Source organism: Erinaceus europaeus, chromosome 1 (genome assembly GCF_950295315.1).
Source record: "Erinaceus europaeus chromosome 1, mEriEur2.1, whole genome shotgun sequence".
Classification (NCBI taxonomy): Eukaryota; Metazoa; Chordata; class Mammalia; order Eulipotyphla; family Erinaceidae; genus Erinaceus; species Erinaceus europaeus.
This window is the reverse complement of record NC_080162.1, coordinates 161,696,636-161,720,423: the sequence shown is the minus strand read 5'-3', so window position 1 is coordinate 161,720,423 and position 23,788 is coordinate 161,696,636. Positions and strand designations below refer to the sequence as shown.

The following is a 23,788-nucleotide window of genomic DNA, read 5'->3' as shown; positions in this document are numbered from 1 at the left end:
ATGAAATGTTGCCTATACACCTCAGTGGACTTTTACGTTTTCCTCCTGGTTACAAGGTAATTGACTTTTTTACCTCCTTGCTTCAAAGTCCAGCTTGGATGCAAGAGTATTTGTAGAAAGCGACTCTCCAGAAGGAAAGGCTGCCCTAGCGGCAGGCAGCGGCTTCCGCGCTGCTTAGGACGCAGTGGGCCGGCAGGCAAGGGTGCGATGGCGCCAGACTGAGCTGCGGGGCTGCGCGCCCAGGCCTGGCTCTAGTGCTGCCCTTCGCGCGCCCTCGCAGCGCTCCGCCTACTCCAGAGCCGACCGCACGGGGGCGCGCGCCGCGTAGCCGTGGAAACTCCCGGGCCGGGCTGAGCGCGGGGCGGGCTCTCCGGCTCCAGGCGGCGGCTCGCGCCTCCGCGCGCGCCTCGGAGCCCCGGAGCCTCCAAGCCCCAGTCGTTGGGCTCCAGCCCAGGGGTCCCAGCGCCCAGCGCGAGGCAAGATGCTGAGGCGCAGTCTGGAAAACCGGTAACAGCCCCGGGGTCCCGCTGCCCAGGACGCCCGTACGAGTGGGCCAGGGTGGGGGATATGAGGGGCGTCTCCATGGGGCCTCAGAGCAGGATTCCGATCTGGGATCCGGGGTGTGGACTGTCCCCACTGCGCTCGGAGGCGGCCTTCCTCCCCAGGCTGCGTAGGGCCCGGGAGAGCCCGGGAGCGGGCCGCCTGCCATTCACCCCCGTGCTCCCGGGTTCCGAACCCCGCATCGCCCTGGGCCCTGCAACCCAGGAAGGCGGACTGGAGCCCAGGCCGCGCTGCGCGGAGGAGCCCTGCAGCCGCCACCCGGCAGACGAGCCCGGCCGCAGCCCGGGCCTCTCCGTGCTCCTCCTGCACGGCGGGGACTGTGAGGCCAGCCCCTGAAAGGCGACATAAAGGAAGGGACTCCCCCGGGAGACGGTGGAGCCGCTGATGGTTTTCGCCTTGGAAGCTGCATAATGACCCGAGAATGTTTGCATGTCGAATGAACTTGAAGCCATTTCATCTTCTAATGAGAATTATGAGAACAATTTGTGTGTATGTGTGTGTGTGTGTCTGCGTGTTTGTGTGTCTTTTTTCCTCTAGGGACGCTCAAACTAGACAACTGCAAGATGCTGTCACAAATGTGGAAAAGCATTTCGGAGAGCTGTGCCAAATCTTCGCTGCTTATGTGCGGAAAACTGCCAGACTCCGAGACAAAGCAGACCTCCTAGTGAATGAAATCAACGCCTACGCCTCGACAGAAACCCCAAATTTAAAGCAGGGCCTGAAAAACTTTGCAGACGAGTTTGCCAAACTTCAGGATTATCGACAAGCAGAGGTATGGCCTGAGGTCACAGCATCATTTTTTGAACCCCGAACTAGTGGATGAAGGAATCCCGAGGATTTATAACCTACCTTAAACTCTAGTGACCAACTCACACTTGACGAGAAATGTACATTTTCGTGTCTGTTAACACGGTGTGAGTCTGTTGAAGGGGGGGCTTTCTGTGATATTACTGAAACTGTTCGGTTCAAATTAAACCTCAAGGTGTCTTGAATTTCCATCCTCCCCTCATTTGGCAACTTTTGTGGGCTATTTACAATGGTAGTGAGCATAGTACCCTACCCGTTGGGGAAGAAAAGGAAACTTGATTTGTCTTGTGTTCTGGTAAGCACGTTTTTTTTGTTGTTGTTGTTTGTTTTAGTTATCTTTATTTATTGGATAGAGGCAGCCAGAAATAGAGGAAGGAGGAGAGAGACACCTTCAGCCCTGCTTCACCACTCCTGAAGATCTCCCCTTGCAGGTGCCGGCAGGGACTTAAACCCTGGTCCTTGCGCATTGTAACACGTGCGCTCAGCCCAGTGTGCCACCACCTGGCCCCTGGGTAAGCATGTTTTAAAGTATGTCTGCTAGTGGAAGATATTGGGAACAATGATGTGAGTGAATTAGTAATAAATGGACAAGTACTCTGGAAAGTTGATGAGTTTCACTTACCAAAGAGAAACAAATGCTCTGATTTATGTCATGGATGCAATCTGGTAGTGAGATTTCATGGGGTTGTTTTTGGGTGATTCTTTTTTCTTTAATACCTGATGACTGCTTCCACTTATATTCTCAGATTTGCTTTAAGAATACAGCCTAACTTGAAAAATAGCTTAGACCTGCATTGCTCTTTTTGGTACATTGCTCATAGGTGCTTTTGGTCTTTTTTTTTTTTAAAGCCTAAAACAGAAATTTCAGTTAAATATTTAAAAAGACAATGACCTTCTAACCTATAGTTGCTTTTCATATAGAAAGTTGGGTACTAATTTCACTGGGGAGAGGGGAATGTTTTAATTCTTGTTATATGATATTCCTTTTGTAGTCAACAAGCACCTCTCAGTTATATATGACTGGGAACTTTGAAAAATAATTGACACTTACAGATAATCCTCAAGTCCCATCCTAGCCAATCATTTCAGTGCCTCCTTTATGCTATTTATCAGATAGCAAAGTGAACTGATGTACATGTGTTCTCCTTTTTATTTTCCTTGCTTGCCATATGATGGAGGTGCTAATGAACAAAAGGTAGGCAACAAAAAGGAGAACATAAAAAAAATTTTAATAGTTTTACTGATTAATCAGTGTACAGATTAATTAGAAATGGTATACACTGAGTATTCACGATGTTGATTTTAAGCTTCCTAATATTTAATTGTACAAGAGGAATTTCTTTCCCTAAAATCATTATAAATGAAAACTTCAAATACATTTCACTTAACTAAAGAAAAACTAATATGAATTAAAATGTACTCATTGATTATATATGTCTCATCAAGAAAGCCTTTTTCTTGACAGACAATAAGCTTTCATTTTTAAACAGCTTAATACGTGTCATGTCTTGTACTACATATCCTAGAAAAAAAAATGTCTACAAGTGATTTTTCTTATGCTACATTTACATTCTTACCTTTAAAACAATGTTTCTTTTGTGCCTTTCACTACTAGTGAAATAATTACTCAGTATGTGGTAAAACTTGTAATGTTTATGGGAAAAAAATTAACTATAAATGATACCAACATCTGCCATACAGTTTAGTAGCTCAACAACACTGAAGTCATTATCTTGTTAAGTAAGCTTTGATACTTTAGAAATAACTTTTTTTCTTAAAAGTAACTAGTAACAGTGGTCCTTTAAGCTTTACTTTTAAGGATTGTGTTGCTTTAAATAGTCTGAATCTGCTGTATCTTAACTCTCTTTTTTTTTGATAGGACAGAGAGAAATTGAGAGGAGAGGGGAAACTAGAGATGGGAGGAGAGAAAGATAGACACCTGCAGACCTGCTTCACCACTTGTGAAGCACTTCACCCTGCCTATGGGGAGCCAGGGGTTTGAACCAGAATTCTTATGCGGGTCCTTGTGCTTCATACTGTGTGTGCTTAATCTGGTGCACCATCACCCGACCTCCATCTTTCGATTTTCTTAGCTGGAAAGATGGGCTGTTATAAGATATGGATGTATTTTATCCATAACTATGCCACACACTGAGAATAGTAACTGTGCTGAAATGTCTTAAAATTTAGCCAAGAACTATCACTTTAAGGGAGAAAACTGAAAAAATGATATGCTAGACACTGGAAGTAGCTCATGTCTCCCATACATGAGACACTGGGTTAAAAGCTCTAGTAACATGTAGGAGCACCATAGACAGACCTCAGTAGAGCTCCATGAAAGGTGGAGGCATACTTTGCTATTTCTGGTGGTGACAGCTACACAAATACTAAGTAAATAAATAGCCACCAGAAGATAGTGTGGCTATTTATTATTTATGTGGATAAATTCTTTAGGAACCTACGACATTTTCTTGTCATATTACATACCTACAGGTACTTTTTTTTTTGCCTGCATCATTACTGTACAATTTAACATGTTGTGTTCAAACTTAGTTCTGAGTCTTAAAGACTTTCCTGATTACCTATAAAGATAACTTAAATTGGGATAAGTTTTGTAGTGTTAATTTATATACTAGTTATGTTCAGGTTAAAATACATTTTACCATTTAAATTTTGATATGTCTATGTTTCTTTTCAGTTATATTTTATAATAATTTTCAATAGGTTGAAAGACTTGAAGCCAAAGTAGTTGAACCTTTGAAAGCTTATGGAACCATTGTAAAAATGAAACGAGTAAGTAAATTCATGTTTCCTACTATTATTAGATATGCTAACAAATATGAGGTTTGCAATAATTTTCATGGAAAACAAAAAATAGTGTTTAGTCATTGTTTTTACCCACTTAAGAAGCATCATCTTTTTAGAACTCAATGAAACATTTTAAAAGAATTTACCAAGTGTAATATAGCAACAGAAAGCATTATTTTGTTGTGGAATTTTAAAAATGTGTCCACAGAGAACAAATTATTTTATTAAATGTAAGTTTATATATTTTTACTTCAGATAGGTAATATACCATGCAGACTAAAAGATGAGTATAACAAGTTCTATTTTTCAATCCATTTTATTGACTTATATTTTATTTATTTACTGGGTAGAGACAGGGAAATAAAGAGAGAAGGGGGAAATATGGAGAAAAAAAAAAACTACAATTCTGCTTCACTGCTTGCAAAGTTTTCTGCCTGCAGGTGAAGGCTGGGGGCTTGAACCCTGCTCCTTACACACTGTAATGTGCGTTCAACAAAGTGCACCACCTCCCAGCCCCGATTTTTTATATTTTATGTTCAATAAAATTCTCCTGTTTTTACGTTTGAGTTTTGGCCAATTTGTGTAACATAACCACCACCACAGTCAGAATTATATGGACAGTTTTACATTGAAATCATCTTTGTCATTACTTGGAGAGGACATTAAACATACATGCATACTCTCAGACACTATTAACCCCCCAACTTCTAATAATGAACTCCTGATTGTGGATCATGAATGCCTGGTTCAAACAAGCAGCATTCTCCTACTCTTAAAGTAAAATATGTGTATTTTGTTTCTTAAATTAGATTTTATTAACAAAAAATACCTCTTTGCAGGATGACCTGAAAGCAACATTAACAGCAAGAAACCGAGAAGCTAAGCAGTTGACTCAATTAGAAAGAACTCGTCAGCGAAACCCTTCGGACCGACATATTATTGTATCCTTTGAACTTTAACCTTTAAAAAAAAAATTGTAAGATATGCATATGAACTGAAATATATAGAGAAGTTGTACATTTATACTTTTAAATTTATAGGGGACTTGAATATAATGGTTTTAACAAGTGTAGGGACTGGGAGTCGGGCAGTAGCACAGTGTGTTAAGCGCAGGTGGCACAAAGCACCAGGACCGGCTTAAGTATCCCGGTTGGAGCCCCCAGCTCCCTACCTGCAGGGGAGTTGCTTCACAGGCAGTGAAGGAGATCTGCAGGTGTGTATCTTTCTCTCACCTTGTCTTACCTTCCTCTTTCCATTTCTCTCTGTCCTATCCAACAATGACATCAATAACAATAACCACTACAACAGTAAACAAGAGCAACAAAAGGGAATACTTTTTTTACAGGTCCATGAAAAATGATGAATGAAATAGTGGGGGTTGTATTGCTAAATGGGAATCTGGGAAATGTTATGCATGTAAAAAAAAAAAAAAAGAAGGAAAAAAAAGTGCAGAGACTGACTTTAGAAATATGCTAATTTTAAAGAGAATATATCACCCAATTTAGTTATTTTACATTATTTTCTGTATACATAGGTATACAGGTATCTTTTTGGATGGGTGTGTTTATGTGATTAACTGCCAGAACATATAATTCTATGTAAGAATACATGATTTCAGTTGATTGAAAAATTATACTTTGGAGGTGGAAGAGAAATAATTATTTCAAATATATTTTTCCTTTATGAAAAACTTCAGTCACAGGTGGGTAAATGGTATGTCAAGACATGGATCCTTACAGTAATCTCTTTCATTTCTATTTATATATTTTCTTGACAAAGCAAAATCTAAATGCTAGAATATTATGTCTCAAAACTTTGGTGGCAAATGCACCACTTTGGTGGTGACTATCAAAGGATGATATGTGACATTATGATAGCATAGGAAGCAACTTTATTATAAAGAATTTAACCAGAAAATTGAACTTTTCTCTTAAATCTCTGAGTGGGGCCATGTACAAGGACCCAGGTTCAAGCATCCAACCCCTAACTTCAGAGGGAAGCTTTAAGTGATGGAGCAAGGCTATAGATGTCTCTCTTATCTGTCTCTCCCTCCCCTCTCCCTCTTTCTTGCTTCACCCTCTATCAAAACAGAAATAAAAAGAAGAAAAATGCCCCCTGAGAGCAGTGGGGTTGTGCTAGCACTGAACTCCAGTAATAACTGGTGGCAAAATAAATAATATAAAATCTGTTAACTGTAAAAAAAAAAAATCAGTTATTTTTTAAGCAACTATCATCCTAAGAGATAATTTTACAAAAAGATTAGATTAACAATGTTCTGTATTTTAAAGTAGTGTAGTCAGTACCTTGAAATGTCATTAGAGTAACTGAGAAACCAAGGTTGTTTTTTCGTTTGGTTTTCTTCTGTTTTCATTTTTACTTATTTTGACTTTTTTATTGGCAGCAGGTTTATCGCTGGGGCATAGTACCTGCAAGAGAAATTTTACCTGGCATTCTTTGTGTGTGTGTGTTTACATATATATGTGGGGAGGGGGGAAGAGGTAGAACACTGTCTTACCCTCCTGCAGGTGAGGCCTGGAGGGTTGAACTTGGGACCTTGTACATAGTAATATGTGTATGCTCTACCCATATGCCACCATCCAGCCCCAGTAATTTTCATTAATCTAAATGCAAGTAGCCACATGGACCGAATGGACACCAAATTGATTGTCCAAGATAGATCTAGATCGTTTGAATACTTGTCGTTAAGAGTGTATGAAGCACAGCATTGCCTTGCCATCTAATTTTAAGTTTCTAATATATGTATATATATATATATCCTATTTGAGTTTCTCCCTTTTTTGTTTTGTGAGTCTGGCTAAGGGTTTATCAATTTTTGTTTACTCTTTCAAAAAACCAACATTTAGCTTTGTTGATCTTTTTATGGTTCTTATATATTATATATTCTCTGTGTGTGTGTGTGTGTGTGTGTGTGTGTGTTTGTGTGTGTGTGTATCATGAAGCAAGTTAAATTATATAAATACCGAAAGCTTTTACGAAAATAAAAATGGAACCCCTCATCCTACAGTAAAGATCTATAGAGTGTATTCTACTTGATAAATATATCACAGAACTAGAAGTATTCACTGCTTTTTGGAGAACAGAAATTGAAAATATTTAAATCATATGACTTTTCTTTTTGGGGAAGAATGTTAAAAAAAAGAATGAAAAGGGAGGGGGAAACAGCATGGTAAACGGCACAGTGAAATAGATAAAAGCATAGTCCAAGGGTGGTACAGGAAAAATTATTTTGTAGAACAGGAAGTTTTGTTTTCTTCTATTTTTTATAAGTGCTTTTTTTATTATTTTAATCAGAGAGAAAGATGCCGATACAGAGGAAGATATAGAGAGAAAGACCAGAACAATACTCAGCTCTGGTTTATTGTGGTGCTGAGGATTGGACCTGGGACCTTAGAGGCCAGGCATGGACTTCTTTTGCATATTCATTATGCTGTCTCCCCAGCCCCAAATTTTGTTTTCTTTTGAAATCATGAACCTTGTCATTTAAAAGTTTTTCTGCATGCTTTTATTACAATAGATGCTTTTATTTTAGTTGATATATTATTGACCACTTCACACTATCATGACAAGAAGCCAGTACTGTAATAGTAACACAAATACTTTGTTGAATGGATTCTGACTTGATTTTTTTTTTTTTTTTTTAATTTTTGACTGGGGAATACTCTTCTAGGCAGAAACTGAATTACAAAGAGCTACAATGGATGCTACCCGAACAACTCGCCATCTGGAAGAAACTATTGACAACTTTGAAAAACAGAAAATAAAGGACATAAAGGTAATAAAGGTCCAGAACACATTTTCTAACCTTTTTATTTAGGCACACTTAATCTTTTAGCCTATATAGTTCATGCAAAAAAGATATTACAAATAAAGATACAGGAGCCAGGTAGTTGGCATCTGGTTAAGCAGTGTGCAGTTGCCTGGGGTTTAAGCCCCTGGTCCTCACTTGCAGGGAGAAAAGCTTCACGAGTGGTAAAGGAGGGCTGCAGGTGTCTGTCTCTTTCTGTCTCACTTTTTTTTTTTTTTTTTTTTTTTTGTCTTCAGGGTTATTGCTGGGGCTTGGTCCCTGCACTACAAAGCCACTGCTCCTGGAGGCTATTCCCTTTTGTTGCCCTTTTATCTTTGTTGTGCTTATTGTTGTTGTTATTGATGTCGTTGTTGTTGGATAGGAGAGAAAGAAATCAAGAGGAGGGGAAGACAGAGAGGGGGAAAGACACCTGCAGACCTGCTGCACCACCCGTGACGCGACACCTCCCCACACACAGGTGGAGAGCCGGGGGCTGGAACAGAGACCCTTACGCCCATCCATGCACTTTGGCGCCATGTGCGCTTAACCTGCTGCACTACAGCATGACCCTCTGAAAAAAAATTTAAAAAGGATTTATTAAAGTCTATCAAGTGCTATCAATATTTTTAATGGGAACAATATCATATAAGAGCTATAATGACATCCAGTGGCCAGGTACTCAAGTTTTTATCACAGATATTATTTAATTAATTTAAATAATAATAGTATTTAAGTTAGCAGTGAACTAATACTATGGTTTCTTTTTTAAGTACTAGTCATTGTTACAGGCACTTTACAAAAAATTTTTTTAATCTTTACAATAGCCTTTGGTATTACCCCTATGCTATGAGTTGGTATTGTTGGTATTATCTGTATGCTATATAAAAAATAAGCAGTTATAAAGTGACTCTCCTAAAATCTGAGCAGACTACTTATTTTAAAAATGTGTTTTCCATTATTTGATAATTTATAGAGTATTAAGGTGTCTAATAACATATTATATATTACCGAATAAATAATAAAATAGTCAAACACATAAAATGGTATTTAGCTCTAGAGGCCTGGGAGATGGCTCAGAGGGTAAAGCACATACATTACCACATGAATCCCTCAGTTCAATCTCCAGCACCACATGAGAGGGCCAGAAGCAGCAGCTGGGGAACTACGTGGAAAATGGAGCATTGCTTCGATCTCTCCTTCTCTAAAAGATAGAATTAAAATTGGGCCAGCGGGCTGGGTAGTGGCACACCAGATTGAGCACTCTTACCATACGCAAGGACCGAGGTTCAGGCCCCCACTCTGCACTGCAGCAGGGGAAGCTTCATGAGTGATAAAGTACCACAGGTGCTTTCCCTTCTCATCTTCAAATAAAGAGGGCAGGGGAAATGACCACCAATAGTTTGTACATGCATAACATTTCCCCTCTAGGTCCTCCTCTGCCATCATGTTCCAGGACCTGGACCCTCCCACCACACCCTAGAGGCTTTTACTTTGGTGTAATATACCAAATCCAGTCCAAGTTCTGCTTAGTGTTTTCCCTTTGATTATTTTTCAACTTCTGTTTATGAGTGAGATCATCCCATAGTCAACCTTTTGTTTCTGACTTATCTCATTTAACATGACTCCTTCAAGCTCCATCCAAGATGGGGTAAAGAAGGTGAATTTACCATTTTTAATAGCTGAGTAGTATTCCATTGTGTATATATACCACAACTTACTCAGCCACTCATGTTTTTGGGATACCTGGGCTGCTTCCAAGTTTTGATAGCCCTTTATTTCTAATAAAGACAGTATTCAAATATTGCCATATTGATTTTAGCATGTATTTGTTTGTGAAACAAATTATTGGAAAAGTCAGTCATTGCTACCACTCATATTTTTGAAGAACCAGAGAGAAAACAATATTTACTATCAGTCTGCTGCTTCCAGTAAGGGCAGACCTTTGGGCTCTCGTTAAGCTTTCCTGGGGGTAGAAACTATTGGCATAATGAGACTGCTCACTGTTCATCACTGTGAGGCTATGTTTAGATTGGGATTTAATCAAGATATCCACTTGGATTTTAGTAACATCAATAATCAGCAAGGGTGCAAAACTATTTGGCAATGATTTTACACAGAGAACTTATAAAAAGTTCATTTAAGATGCTAGAGAACTTAGTTTACAGGACATGAAAGAAAAATCACAATCCCCTTTGCTTCCCATATTACCAGAAAAGTCATTATAAAATTAACTTCATACTTGCAGAAAGAATCTTGACCAGGGGATTCTCTTTGAAGAGGTAAAAGGAACTCACTAAATACTGAAGTATCTGATAAAAGCAAGAAACATCTAAAATTAGTCTTTACCACCTTAGTTTCTTTTGCTTGACTTACCTGTTGGCCACCTTTTTGGTTTCTACTTGTTTTCATCTTCAAAATTATTTAAATCTATATGCTTAAATTTTCTTTTTTGGTAGAGACAGAGAAATTGAGAGTGGGGAGACACCTGCAGTACTTCTCCACCACTCATGTTTATTTTCTAGTGTTTGCATGACTAAAATTTCTTATGTAGCAGGGGAGTTTGTTTCTGTATATCCAGCTGCATCATATTCAAATAGAAAATTCTCCTAATACAATTTATTAACTAGTATATTCTGGAAATCTCTCATTTCCCTTTTTTAAAATTTTTTATTTAAGAAAGGATAAATTAACAAATCCATAGGGTAGGAGGGGTACAACTCCACACAATTCCCACCACCTACCCTATGATCCAGTAATTCCTCTCCTGGGCTTATACCCCAAGGACTCCATAACACCCAACCAGAAAGAGGTGTGTACTCCTATGTTCATAGCAGCACAATTTACTAATGAGAACAAGAACCAGAGTATCACTCTGGCACATGCAGTGCTGGTAATCAAACTCAGAACCTCATGTCCCACTTTTCTCCACTGTTGCAATTCCTGGGAAACTCTCACTTCCCTTTTATTTGCCATATCAAGATGAAGCTTTGGCTATTAAGGTGAGGGGTAGTTTCCAATTTAACTAGCTTCTTGAGTAATAAAAAGAACTATGGGCATATGTGTTGCAGTTACTCTAAGCCAGTTACAGTGTTTTTCAAATCTTCACATAGTCCCTAAGTCAAAACCTATGAGGCGACCAGGTGGTGACACACCTAGTTAAAAAGAAAATGTTATCATGCACAAAGACCAAGGTTCCAGCCCCCGTAACCCACCTTCTGGGGGTATGTTTCACGAGTAGTGAAGATGGTCTGCAGGTGTCTTCTGTCTCCCTATCTCCCCTAGCCTTCTCAATTTCTTCCTATCAAACAAACAACATAGATAAAATAAAAAGGAAAAAAATTGCTGCTGGGAGTGATGGATTCATAGTGCTGGCACTGAGCCCCACTGGTAACCTTGGAAGCAATTAAGACAAACAAAACTGAGAAATTGACACTTCATTATATAGAGGAGAAAAAAAAACTGCTTTTACATAGCTGGCATATTTCACTTGTTAACTGAAAACAGAAAAACTTGGATTTTAGGAAGAGTGTATTCCAGAATTAAATTGAGATGCAAGCTATTATTAGATAACTCTGGAAGGACTGCTCCACACCTGAGTTCTGGTGCATATCTGGGGGGGAGGTCATAGTTAACGAGTGTAGCATAGTATCGATTAGACAGCATACCTCTCAATCAGTATTATCTATGCATTGAGGCAAGCAGGCAAGGCTTTTTCTTTTCTTCTTCCTCGAATAATCTAACCCTTTTTTTAAATAATCTAACCCATTCTTTGAGGGTCTGGGACTTGGGTGTTAATAGTTCGGTAATTCCTTCACCATCTTGAAAGTCACTCTGATTCCATTCTTTCACAAACAGGGATTCCAGATGCCTTGTCTTTTTTCTTTTCCTTTTTAAGATTTTATTTATTCATGAGAAAGATTGGAGAGAGAACCAGACATCACTCTGGTATATGTGCTGCCGGGGATTGAACTCAGGACCTCATGCTTGAGAGTCCAGTGCTTTATCCACTGCGCCACTTCCCAGACCACCAGATGCCTTGTCTTTACAGGACCAGGCCAGCTGGATCCTGTTGAATCTTGACTCCCATCCACACTGCATTTCTTTAGTTTAAATTTAGTGATCATGTAGTTGAAAATCCATTCGTGAAGATCTGTTAATGGGTTCCTTTGTACTTGATTTTTGTTGCACAATTATGATTTGAATCCAAAATTATCTCCATCCAACGGCAGTATTTTTACAAAATACTTGCCAAGATTTCAGATTAGTCCTCTCCTCCATCATCAAAAACAGAACTAGTCACACAAAATTAAAAGATTTATTTTTAAAAGGGGGGGGGGCATTTTAGTCATACACTAAAATCATCCCCCTAATAACCACCATAATTCTCATGGAATATGACTACTTTTGTTCTTATTTCATTTAGCATAATCAACTCCAGTTCCATTCATTTCGTCACAGATGACACAATCCCATTCACACATGTGAAACTGGGATACATTAACAGAACAAGTATTGGTGAGGTTGTAAAGAAACACTGCTGGTGGGAGAGCAAAGTGGTACATCCCTTTATGGGAAACAGTATGGGGAGTCCTCAAATAAAAATGGAAATGCCTTAGAATGCAACAATATCACTTCAAGCATATATCCAAAGAACATTAAAGCACTAATTTTAAGACATTTGTACCTCAGTGCTCATAATTGCCCTATTTACAATAGCCAAAATATGAACACAACCTAAATGACCAAGAAAAGATGATGTGGATGGAGAAATCATGGGATATAGGTCTAATGGAATAAAATGCAATAAAAGGGGAGGTGAGTTATCTTCTGGACCCCTCCCCACTTCAAATTTAATGTTATTTTAAGGGTCCAGGTGACTAGCAAAAGAGTAGGATGCTATTTTATTGAAAATTTTTCTGATGTGTATCCTTGCCCTAACAGTTATTTCAGCCCTGCTTAGGCCAAAATGTGCTTGTTCATTTATCCTTTTTTTTTTTTTTTTTGGTAAAAATTTTCTTCAGGACCAATAAGATAGCTCATGACCCAGGTCTGAGATTGGCCTCCACCATACTGGAGAACTTTTTAGGGCTGCGGTATCTTTCCCTCTCCTCTTCAAGTTTTCAACATGTTTAGAACTTTTATCTGAAATTTATTTTTAATAGAAATGGGAAATGACTTATTTTAACAAGAATGGCACAATGCATTGAGAACTCTTAACTACTGAATAATCAGATCCAAGTGTCAACAATGTAAGCTGTGAGCAATACTAAACAAGTCATGTATTTGTAAACTGGAAAACTCTATGCCTGGTAGTAGTAGTGCTGTCAATGGCTGGAATATTATTACCAAGCAGTTCTTTTGTGGTTAGACAGTAAAAGTAGCTATACTCAGAAATGACAGAGTATAATTACTATCTAAAAAGTAACCTGTTTATAAAAAAAAAAAAAATCAACTGGAGTTGCTAAATTATCATTTTTAAAACTGAATTGCTTTAATGTCACAATGTTAACTATAGGATTACCTTAGAAGAAGTGTCAAAAAATGTAAGATTGGACAGAATAGTGATTAAATGCTTTTATAATTTTAAAGTTTTGCTCCAGAAGGTTTTTGTTACTATTTTTTATTGTATTTCACTTGCCTTGTAGAAAAGCATATGCCTGTTCAAAAAGTGCCAAAATTGAAGAAGTAACTCTTCTAAATTCACAAAACAGTATATGATTGTTTAAATTCAAATCTTTGTTTTTTAGACTGTATTTTCAGAATTTATCACTATTGAAATGTTATTTCATGGCAAAGCTTTAGAAGTATATACTGCTGCCTTCCAAAACATACAAAAGATTAATGAAGATGAAGATTTAGAGGTAGGACTATATCTAATCTCAGTTACTATTAATTGTCATGTGAAAAAGGAAACATGTTTGGGTACGTAAGAAATATCTTAGATTACAGTGGTTTAAATATAATTGGTGTGCAATTCCAAATATATACTACTTTACTATTTAACTTTTGACAGAAAGTTACAAGTTAATTTGATAGGCGATAAAATATAACCTTAAGTCATTACAGGAGATAATGTGTGTATATAAATATATGTGTAGTATGTCATCAAAGTGCGTTAAAAATAACATATATCGAACATTTGGGTATTTATGCCATGCATAATGCCAGTAACATTTTTCCATTTAGTCCTCACACAAGTCTGAGGTAAGTGCTCTTGATTTTCTTTTTTTTTTGAGTCCTTCAACATTTAAGCTTGTAAATAGCAAAAACCAGGGTTCTAAACATTTTTGTATGACTTAAGTTGTGAAAAGTAGGTATAAATTAGGCTTGTTTTCTCCTGAGAAATACATGCAAGTGAAAATTGTCTTAGTTCAAAAAGTTAAAATGTGACATACTTTCTCCATATTCTAAGTGAAAAAGGCTGTGTCCTCTTAAAGATATAACCAAAGCTTTGTATTATATGATAGTATTTCATCTTATTTGCCATTTGGTATATCTGGACCTCGATCTCCACTTTTATTTTTAACTATTCATGAAGAAATTGTCAGACCAGTTAGATCATCTGGATCTTCTCCCGTGGTTCTGCTGGTTCCAGGGAACTTAAGTCAATAAAACCTGACTACAGTTTAAGAAAGGAACCCCTTTTACATGGGTTTTTCAATGCTAAAATTTTATTTCATTTTTTTATATTTATTTTACCTTTTTGTTCCCCTTGTTGTTGTAGTTATTACTGTTGTGACTGATGTCATTTTTAGATAGGACAGAGAGGAGGGGAAGACAGAGAAGGGGAAAGATAAGACACCTGCAGACCTGCTTCACCGCCTGTGAAGCAACACCTCTGCAGGTGGGGAGCTGGGGGCTCGAACCAGAATCCTTATGCTGCTCCTTGCGCTTTGCGCCATGTGCGCTTAACCTGCTGCACTACCCCCAACTCCCTTGATTTCACTTTTATACCATTTCTGCACATATGATCATATTTGTTTACCAACAGGTGACAACTTCCTTCTTTGTCACTCCTTCCAAATATCAAAGCTCAAATAGCTTAATTTTCATGTCCTACTGCTTGGAAGGGAAATTAAGCTTTAATCCTCATTTGTAAAAGAATAGCAAATGTTTATCTGTGCACATTTTAATTATTTTCATTCAACCTTACAAAAGGTGCTTATTGTCATCCCTACTGATGGAGAAAAAAAAAATTCTAGTGAGAGTGCATGGTCACAAATAATGTAGCTAAGAACCAAACCCAGAAGTCTTGAATGCAGATGCTAGTTTTATTTCCTAAACACTATACTGCTAGAAGTATGGGGGGGGTGTTTTTACCTGTGGGCTTTTTGCTGCTGTTGTTTTGATAGAGACTAGAGACAGCAGAAATCAAAAGGAAAAAGATGCTCCATATCCTTATTAGTACTTGGTATTTAACATTTTGGGGGAGGTTGCAAGGGAGACAGCAGAATGGTTATGCAAAGGACTTTCATGCCTGAGGCACCAAGTGTTCCTAGGTCCATCTCTAGCACCACCATAAGCCAGAGCTAAGCAGTGCTCTTGTAAAAGTTAAATAGGAAGATATGCCTGCATCCACTTCACTGCTTGTGAAGATTTCCACCTGCAGGTGGAAGCCCAGGCCTTGAACTTGGGTCTCTGCACATTGTAACGTGTGCTTAAGCAGATGTACCATACCCAGCCTCCTGGATTTTCTTTCTTCCATAGCTTTATTTGTGTGGAGTCGGAGCTTGCCTTGGATCAAACTTAGAGCCTTATATATGCAAGCCATGTGCTCTACCACTATGTCCCAGACAGAAATATGCTTTTTTTTCTTAATTGTCTTTATTTATTGGAGAACCAGAAATCAAGAGAGAAGGGAAAGATAGAGAGGTTGAGAGAGACCTACAGCACTGCTTCACACTCACAAAGCTTCCCCTCTGCAGGTGGGGACTAGGAGTTCAAAAAAAATATGGGTTTCTTTTAAGCTCTTTGATCCTCCCAATTTCTCTTCACTTTAATAATTTTTTTGTCACACCCTTGCCTTTATAATTTTAAGTATTTTTATTTTATTATCTTTTTTATTGAAAACAGCAAGAAATTGAGAGGGAAGAGGGTAATAGAGAGGGGCCGGGTGGTGGCACACCTGGTTAAGTTCACACAGACCCAGGTTCGAGCCTCCAGTCCCCACTTGCAGGAGGAAAGCTTTACAAGTGAAGCACGGCTGCAGGTGTCTCTTTTCCTCTCTATCTCCCCCCTTCCCTCTCAATTTCTGTCCTATCCAACAAATAATAAAAACTTTAAAAAAGAGAGACCTTCAATGCTGTTTTACCACTAGCAAAGCTTTACCCCTGTAGGTAGGGACCAGGGGTCTCAAATCCAGGTCCTTGTGCATTATAACGTGTGCTCAACCAGCTGTGCCACCACCCAGCCCTGCCTTTATATATAATGTTCTTAACCACTGGGCCACCAAAATACGTCACTTGCATATTGTGCTGCCTTTCTATGCTTGTGGCCAATTCAAGCCTGGCCGTACCTACCACACTGAAGGAATCTATGGTGCTGTGGCTTTTTTTTTTCCCCTTTTGTTATTATTGTTATTGATGTCATTGTTGTTGGATAGGACAGAGAGAGGAGGGGAAGACGGAGAGGGAGAAAGACACCTGCAAACCTGCTTCACTGCTTGTGAAGCAACGCCCTGCAGGTAGGAAGCTGGGGTTCCAACCCAGATCCTACTCCGGTCCTTGCGCTTTGTTAAGCCGCTGCGCTACCGCCCGACTCCCAGTGCTGTGGTCTTTATCTAAAGACTAAATGGTTTCTCTTACCACTAATTCTAGTGAGCTTGACTTAAAAGGCCAAAGGCCTCATAAGGGTTGTGGTAAATTGTGATGAATGCCAACTTACTACAGTCAGAGCAAGATTGAGCAAGTTCTTCATTCTTAGCTTCATTTACCAAACGTCACTAGCCTCATAAAATGTTGATTCAACAACTATTTTGCATCTATCAATATATATGTCAGGCACTATATACTAAGTGCTGAGGATTTAGTATTCCTAGTGAGAAAGTGGTCCAAGTTGTCAGAGGAGAAACTAAAAATTCTACCAGCAAGTTCAGGGAGTTGGAGAGATAGCATGATTATTCAAAAGACAAAAAAAACAACAACAAAATATACTGTGTAATTAACTTTTGTCCCTTCCCAAAAAAATATGTACACATATTAGGTGTGCACACCATACACACAAAGGACTTCGTAAATATAATACACATTAGAAATAAGTGGAGAGGGTGTTGGGCGGTTAAGCGCAAGGACTGGCATAAGAATTCCGGTTCGAGCCCTTGGCTCCCCACCTGCAGGGGAGTCGCTCCACAGGTGATGAAGCAGGTCTGCAGGTGTCTTTCCCCATCTTCCCTTCCTCTCTTTATTTCTCTGTCCTATCCAACGACGACATCAATAACTACAATAAAACAAGGGCAACAAAAGGGAATAAATATTTTTAAAAATAAGTGGAGAAAATGTGCAGAAAACAGAAATAATTTGCTAATTCCTCTCTATAGACTGTTTCATGAGACCTGCTAATATGGATAACAGTTCAGTTTTTGCCACAGTACTACATAAAATATTATAAAAACCCTTTTATTTTTTTTAGCCAGAGCACTGCTCAGCTCTGGCTGACAGTGGTGCTGGGGGATTGAACCTGGGAGTTAACTTTGGTGCCTCAAGTGTAAACATCTTTTTGCATAGCCATTATCTCCCCAGGCCTACTTTATTTTTAATAGAGCACTACTTAGCTGTTTTTTGGTATTGCAGGGGATTGTATCTGGGATCTCTGGTGTCTTAGGTACGAAAGTCTTTTTCATAACCATTCTCTCTTTCAAAAGATCTCCTCTGTATAATCACTTTAGAATGTACTTAGATCTACAGACTCAGTCCTAAACATTTCTTGAACTATTTTGGAGAAATGTATTATTTATTAATATTCCTGTATGTTGCCTTGCAGATATTTTTAATATTTAACTCACTAGACTTTTATTCGAAGTTATATAGCACCTCATATTTTCCTACATTCAACTTCATCTGTTAATGTTCTTTTAACAAAATTATACCCCTTCCAAATTCAAGTTGATTAATAAGCCATAGTTTATCATTCCAGGATGTCAATGTTAAGCTGTCCTGGCACAAAAATGTAATTGGAACTCTTAATGACCTTTTAAGCTAGTAGTGTTATATTATGAATTGCCCTAAAATACCCATCTCATGTTGTTTCACTTCTTTATTCCTTTTATGTTCTTCATTTTTTTTTTTTTTTTTAACCAGAGCACTGCTCAGCTCTGGCTTGCAGTGGTATGGGGGATTGAACCTGGGACCTTGGAATCTCAGGCATGAGAGTTTGTTTGTATAACCAGTATGCTATCTCCCCCACCTATGTTCTGCACTGCTTTAAGATTTAAATAAATATAAAAAAGACATCCTCTTGTTTGGGTCTCTCTCTTCCCCTACAACAAAAGGATTAGTAAGTTCATTTTAATGACTTGACTTTTAACATTATAAATTCATTTAAATAGGATTCATTCATCAAAGTAAATATAAAATAAATATAAAACATGGCTAACACACTGTAAAAGAACTTAAAGCCAGTTTAGGGTCATATTAAAATGATAAGATAAAAACTGTGCTGATGACATGAAATGTAAAACTATACAACTAGAAAAAACAGAACAAAGGAAGAATTTGACTTGGCATTGCAGAGGCCCAAAGTAATGTTCTTGTTTATTGCCACCAGGATTATTGCTTGTGCTGGGTGTCTGCACAACAAATGTACTGCTCCTGGCAGCCATTCTTTTTAGTTTGCTTTAAGGCATGCAGCCTCCCAACTTGTCTATCTTTCCAACTTAAACTATTATTTTATTTTTAATTTACAATGTTTTGTCTAGGTGGGGCACCAGAAACAGGCTTATAGGTGTTTTAACTGAAATGAATGTAATAAAGTTCTATTTCCGCTTAGTATAATACTGTCTTGCCACTGCAACAGGTGTTCCGAAATTCTGTGTATCCATCAGATTATTCATCTCGCTTGGATATTGTAAGAGCAAATTCAAAGTCACCTCTTCAGAGACCACTGTCAACTAAGTGTGTATCTGGAACAGGACAGGTGAGCTATAAACCACAATTTGAGCTGCTTTTGAAATTCGTATTAAAAATGCTTTCCTTCTATCTTATGAACTCATATAAACTGCTTGAGTAGAACAAGGTTTTACTAGGTGCAGAACTGTAACTTCTTACTCTGTTGTACTTGGGGGGGGGGGACAGGGACAAAGCAACTGAGTGCACACATTACCATGCAAAAAGACCCAGGACCCAGGTTCACACCCCAGCCCCCATCTGCAGAGATGCTTCCTAAGCAGTGAAGCAGTGCTCCCAGTGTCTTTCTCCATCTCCCCACTTCTCTCATTTCTATCCTATCAAAGGGGAAAAGTGTTTATTTTTGTCCTTTGTTATAATATGAAAAGTGTAAAATCTGAAATCAAACTGTTAGGATTTAAATCCTATTACTATGACTAATCAGAAGTTATGCCTTAAAAACTTTTACTAAATATTCACATAGATCCAAAGGAATAACTTTATGAACGAATCAAGTTTATTTGTTCTATACGCAGAAGTCTTTTTTTTTTTCGCAGAAGTCTTAAGTTACCTGATAACTAGAATGAGAAAGGGTCAACAATCTTTTCATGTAAAGGATAGAAGGAAATACCAGATGTTTGAGAATATTTTGTCTGTCCCAAGTAAAAGCAGTCATAAACAATAAATTGATAGTAACTCAAAAACTGGCTTTGTAGTAAAAATTTATAAAATCAGTAGGCACATGAGTTATAGCTTGTCAGCTCCTGATCAAGAACTATACCCTTTTTGTCTCACCTTCATAATTTAAAATTGCTGTATTTTCAAAATATAACTTTTATGTCAAATCAAAATATAACATATGTCAATTTGACTCAACACCTATTTTAATTTACTTACTGTTTGATATTTATGTATCTCTCCCCTCAGCCAAGTTATACTGGTATTATAACATTAAATGCCTTGCACAGCTTCCAAAAATATAGCCTTGCTTGGCTATTTAGAACTAAGTGTTACACTTTAAACTACATTATCCTAGGGTTTTTCAACCTTGGTGTTATTTATTAACTTTGGGCTAGATAACCTGTTGGGGGTGGGGGAGGAGAAGGGACTGAGATCAAGTTATAAAACAAAATTCCTGGCGTCTACTTACAGGATGAGAGTGGCACACACAAATATATATTGATTGGCAATCAGCACTGTCTCTAGAAACTGCCAGCTGTCCCCTAGAGGTATAAATACCTCTGAATGATTTGAAGCAGGACAACCAAGTGGCAACACCTCTAACTTAAAGCCTTGAGATGCATTCTCAATTTACTTACAGCCCACCTTTATTAAAGTTTAACATTTCTTTCAGTTGCCTTGTTGAAATTGCCTTTGTCATTAATGTACTGGTACCCAACTGAAGTCAAATGGTTAATTACATACTTTTATTAAAATGAAGAATGAAAAGCTTTGAATTTAAAATATAGCAATTCACACGTAATATAACTTAAAATCCATATATGGACATTTTTTCTGTAATTTGTTAGATGTGCTGTATGTATGGCATATAAAAAGCTACTAAGCATATACAAATATTTTAAATAAGTGTGTTGGCTTTTAACAGGTATCCACCTGTCAGCTAAGAAAAGGCCAACAAGCAGATGACGAAGATGAAGACTCTGACATTACAGAAGAGGAAAATTAATTTTAAATATAATTAACATTTCCATTTTCATTTTAAATGGCTTGGAATCCAGGATTACTAAATTGTGGAACTTTATACTGAACTGATACATTAAACTTCAAATGAAATCTACTGAACATATGAGAAAAAAATAAAGGAAATACTGATTTAAAAAATAAGTTTTTTATACACAATAGTTATTTCATATCCTACTTGTGTGATTTTTTTCTAATAAAAAAAAAAAAATCCTGTATTTCACTATACCTAAAGGAAGTTTTGCTATAGTAAGTATATGACAGTACCCAAAAGTTTCAGTAATTCCACTTGCTTTTAGATTAAGACACCATGCTTTCATCTAGAAAAGGGTTCTAACAGTCATTTTCCTTAAGTATAAATTATTCCATAAAAAGCTTTAAACCAAAGTTAAATTTATTTTTCCATTTTTCCTTAAATCTAAGTTTCAACACTGAATATATTTGCTTTTTAAGAGCTTAATTGTGCTTAATTAATGATAGATGAGATTATCAATAATAACAAACATACATAGAGCATAATTTTAGCTTTAAAAATAAAGCCACATAGAGCCCAATTCTGGTTTTAAAATCAAACCACTACCTTACTAAAATATTATTCTACAACTCCAGAAAGCTGTAATTTGGTAGAATTCTGCCAACAAAGTACGGAAAACCATACATTATAATTTGATCAAGTTACTACCTAGTTAATAAGAGTAATCACCTTAATATTTATTTTGGTAAGAAAGATAAGAGACCAGAGTACTGATCAGCTGTGACTTAAGGCTTGTTTCCATGGCATAAACACTAATATTATAAATTTCATTTATTAATATATAAAGCTTCCAGAGTTGAGATGAGCATAAATAATATCCCAACAGCAGAAATCAGGTTCCAGTAATAAATTAAAAGCCTGATTTTTTTTTTGGGGGGGGGGTTGTTTTGTTTATTGCTAATAAACTAAAAGACTGGAATTTTTTTTGGGGGGGTTGTTTATTGCTACCAGGGTTATCACTGCTGCCCTCATTACAATCTCTACTACTCTGGGCAGCCTCTTCCCCCCTATTACTGGTATAGTATTTCTATTATATTAATTTCTGATAGAACAGACAAATTGAGAGTGGAGGTGGAGGTAAAAAGACATACCTGCAGCACTGCTTTACAGTGCAACTTCCCCACCCTGCCCCACCCCACCCCCAAAGGTGGGAACTGGTGGCTTAAACCTAGGTGCATGCACTTAACCCAGTGCACCACCAATACTAATACAAAGCCTGTTTTACTGTTGTTGACCAATAAATTAGCACCACCATCCTACCACAGCCTAATTTGAGAAACAAGTTCATATTAAGTGATACTTCACTCTAAATTTAGTTTGAGAAGTGTTAAGTCTCCTATGCATTATCCAAGAAGGAAGACTAAACAAATTAAAAATCACTTGACAAAGAGATGACATTAAGTAATACAATTATAAAGTATAAGACCAGTAAGTGGTTACCAGAGGCCAAGTAGTGTCACACTTGGTACATCGTATATTACCAGGTGCAAAGACCTCAGTTCAAGCCCCCAGTCTCCACCTGAAGGCTTCAAATGTGTTTGTGTGTCTATTAAAAATAAATAATTTAAGTGGTTAACAGAAGAATATAAGGGGCAAAGAGCACATAAATGGTTTTCACTACAGCACACCTGAAACCTATTTATAATGCAACAATACTTCAGTTAAAACAATTTTGGGGTGGGGCAGATAGCATAAATTTACGTTGTCAGGCGGAGGGTAGATAGCATAATGGTTATGCAAAGAGGCTCTCATGCCTGAGGCTCCAAAGTCCCAGGTTGAATCCTTCACACTACCATAAGGCAGAGCTGAGCAGTGCTCTGGTTAAAAAATAACTAGCGGGGGCCTGGGCAGTAGGACACCAGATTAAGCACACATAGTACGAAGTGCAAGGACCGACAAAAGGACCCCAGTTTGAGCCCCCAGCTCCCCACCTGCAGGGGAGTCGCTTGACTGGTGGTGAAACAGGTCTGCCAGTGTCTTTCTCTCACTTTGTCTCCCCCTCCCCTCTCAACTTCTCTGTCCTATCCAAAAAACGGCCTCCAGGAGCAGTGGATTCGTAGTGCAGGCACCAAGCCCCAGCGATAACTCTGGAGGCAAAAAATAATTATTTCCAAATAAATCACTTCCTATCTTGTTTATTGTGGCTTGAAAATTAGTTTATTATTCTATTTATTTTTAGCCTTACTGGTTTAAGGACACATAATAATGTGCTTTTTTTGAACCAAAGTTACCAGTTTATTCACTGTACTGAAAAATAAGACACTGTAATGAGAAATACAGAAACGTTGGTTGGCTTCTCTAGATTTCTTTAAATCACCGAAAATCAAATCAGATATTTATAGCAGTAATTGTCTAAGTAATGACAAAGTATTATAAATTTCTGCAAAACCCTATTATTAAATGACTAAACTATTGGATATAAATTCTTATTTGCACAAGTGGGAAATCTCAATTACAAAACTGAGAAAAATTTACTTTTATAAATTCTAAAAACCCACCAAATTTATTGTTTGATAGAGTATTTTTTCAGTTTAGAAATGCCATGTATTTATTAAAATGTTAGTATACAAGAGACACACTAAAAACTTACAAAGTTGTCTTTTATTAACAATGTGTGAATATCCTAATTTTATATACTTTAATGCTAATTTTGAAACAGCAGCAAAATTAAGAAGAATATATGTCACAGACTACCTCAGAGGGGGCCAGGCCATGGTGCACCTGGTTAAGCACACACATTACAGTGCGGAAGGACCCAGGTTTAAGACTCTGCTCCACACCTGCAGGGGGAGAGCTTCACGAGTGATGAAGCGGGTCTACAGGTGTCTCCTGTCTCCCCCTCTCCTCAGTTTCTCGTCTCTATCCAATAATAAATAAATATATTTTTAAAAGAATTAAAAAAAAAAAAAAGAACTAGCTCAGTGATCAAGCACCCTACAAGGTGGGGGGTGGAGAGGGCGGGAGGGCGCGCCT

General features: G+C 37.8%; 1 protein-coding gene across 2 annotated transcripts; it reads left to right on the top strand.

The window, feature by feature from the left end:
• The first annotated feature begins 328 nt into the window (after window positions 1–328).
• CIBAR1 (CBY1 interacting BAR domain containing 1) lies at window positions 329–20,925 on the top strand. 2 transcript variants are annotated; one of them, XM_060199046.1, is made up of 9 exons: window positions 333–507; window positions 1,099–1,333; window positions 4,093–4,161; window positions 5,016–5,117; window positions 5,873–5,914; window positions 7,865–7,969; window positions 13,729–13,842; window positions 18,992–19,111; window positions 20,687–20,925. In XM_060199046.1, the coding sequence occupies exons 1-9, from the start codon at window positions 482–484 to the stop codon at window positions 20,765–20,767; spliced, it is 894 nt and encodes a 297-aa protein (XP_060055029.1). In that variant the 5' UTR covers window positions 333–481; the 3' UTR covers window positions 20,768–20,925. The 2 variants fall into 2 exon arrangements, with proteins under 2 accessions (XP_060055036.1, XP_060055029.1); XM_060199053.1 differs by lacking the exon at window positions 13,729–13,842 and having other exon boundaries at window positions 329–507.
• Window positions 20,926–23,788: the final 2,863 nt, after the last annotated feature.

Coding starts and splice junctions, on each gene's coding strand:
- CIBAR1 (XM_060199046.1), top strand. CDS start 482: ATGCTGAGGCGCAGTCTGGAAAACCG. Junction 13,843..18,991: donor ATGAAGATGAAGATTTAGAG/GTAGGACTATAT, acceptor CCACTGCAACAG/GTGTTCCGAAATTCTGTGTA. Junction 19,112..20,686: donor GTGTATCTGGAACAGGACAG/GTGAGCTATAAA, acceptor GGCTTTTAACAG/GTATCCACCTGTCAGCTAAG.